This window comes from Monodelphis domestica, chromosome 1 (genome assembly GCF_027887165.1).
Source record: "Monodelphis domestica isolate mMonDom1 chromosome 1, mMonDom1.pri, whole genome shotgun sequence".
Taxonomy (NCBI): Eukaryota; Metazoa; Chordata; class Mammalia; order Didelphimorphia; family Didelphidae; genus Monodelphis; species Monodelphis domestica.
In genome coordinates, this window is record NC_077227.1 from 348,810,790 (window position 1) to 348,812,523 (window position 1,734).

The 1,734-nt window shown below is 37.9% G+C and overlaps 1 protein-coding gene across 1 annotated transcript; it reads left to right on the forward strand.

The window, feature by feature from the left end:
- The first annotated feature begins 496 nt into the window (after window positions 1-496).
- LOC103096114 (cilia- and flagella-associated protein 418-like) lies at window positions 497-1,473 on the forward strand. The gene is given in 2 exon segments (XM_056811453.1): window positions 497-1,139; window positions 1,142-1,473. Coding segments are annotated over 2 exon segments (828 nt in total). The 5' UTR covers window positions 497-589; the 3' UTR covers window positions 1,420-1,473.
- Window positions 1,474-1,734: the final 261 nt, after the last annotated feature.

Genomic DNA, 1,734 nt, shown 5'->3' on the forward strand with positions numbered 1-1,734 from the left:
ATATGTATTATTTAATAATATATATATATAATTTACATTGCCTGTAGGGGAGTAGAGGAGAAAGGTAGAAAGGAGAAAGAGAATATTGGATTGCAAAATGTCAGAAAATTAATATTAACCATTTATCATAATTAATTATAATCAGAAAATTAATATTAAAATTTGTATCACCATGCAACATAGAAAAAATAAAAATAAAAAAGGAGATGGCATAGAATCTATTGTGTTTTAGTTGAAGTAAAAAAAAAGGCAGGCATAACAATCATAATCTCAGATAAAATAAAGGAAATTAAATTAAAAGAGTTGAGGGAAACTATGCTTTGAAAAAAGATGCCACAATGAATATATAAAAAATTTTACAGCTACTTTCTCTGCCAAGGACCTCTTTTCTCAAACACAGAGGGAACTGAGATAAAATTTTAAGAATAAGAGCCATTCCCCAACTGATAAATTATCTAAGTATTTGAACAGTTTTCAAAAGAAGAAATCATGGGAAAATGAAAAAATGCTTGAAATCACTATTGATTGAAGAAGTGCAAATTAAAAATATTTCTGAGGCACCATTTCACGAACCTATCAGAAATGGTAAATGCTGAGGCAACAGCAGGCACCATGGGATGACAGTAGCATGGAATGGGAAAGGAGCAGGGGACGGTGGAAAGAAGGGCAGGGACCGGCCAAGATGGCGGAGGACCTTGACGAACTGTTGGATGAGGTGGAGTCCAAGTTGTTCTGTGGGCCCAAATCATTGAGCCCGGAATATCTCGAGAGGCCGTCGGCCAGGGGCACCACAACGAGCTGCAGCAGGACCAGCACCGACCGAGAGATGGAGGACTATGACAAAGACGACGAGGACAACGACGACGACGATGACTTCAGATCAACTAAAACATCATCAAAAGGTGATGATGATCTTGATGGCCTAATTAATGAAATCTTTGAAGAGCCCTGTTTTCACAGAAATCCTGTTAAATTAAAATCTAAATCTTCAAATAACACATCTGTCAGAACTTCTATTCAAATGCTTGGCAAAAGATGCAGTCCAGTATACCTTGGAGGAAGCTCTGCTCCATGTGGTATAGGAACAAACACTGCCCAGAAAACATGTGACCAGTTGCGCTGTACAGCCTGTGATTTTCGTGCTTTGATGACTACATGTGGGATAAATCCTGTGATTATCTGTTTTTCAGGAATAACATGCCTGAATTCAGCAAGTTGAGAGCAAAGATGATAAAGCAGAAAGGCACACGAGCCTATGCTTGCCAGTGTAGCTGGAGAGATATCAAAGAACTCACTGACCTCCGGACTGATCAGCAACTTCGATGGGTTTGTGGTAAACATATCGAGCGAAGTTTTCTCACCTCAAGCCTTTTGTTAGTAAGGAAAGGCCAGCTTTTATCTGAACAGACTCTGGAATGATTTTATGGTTAAGTAAGGAAGACAATTATCATTTGTGCCTCTTGGCAAAAGAGAGTAGATTTATTTGGCTGATTACATTTTACAAATTTCCACAAGTCCAACAGGCTAGGAAAGATAATCAGGATTTAACGCTTCAGAATCATTCTTCTCTGCTTACTCACTAGTATATGTGAGCAGGATCACAAGTTAAACTCTCCCTATTTCTTGACACCCTGATATTTGCCCTCCTATCTGTCTCTTTTTAGACCACATGATGTTCTTCTAGCATCAAATATCTATGAAGTCTTTTTAACAACTACGATAATATAAACTAGA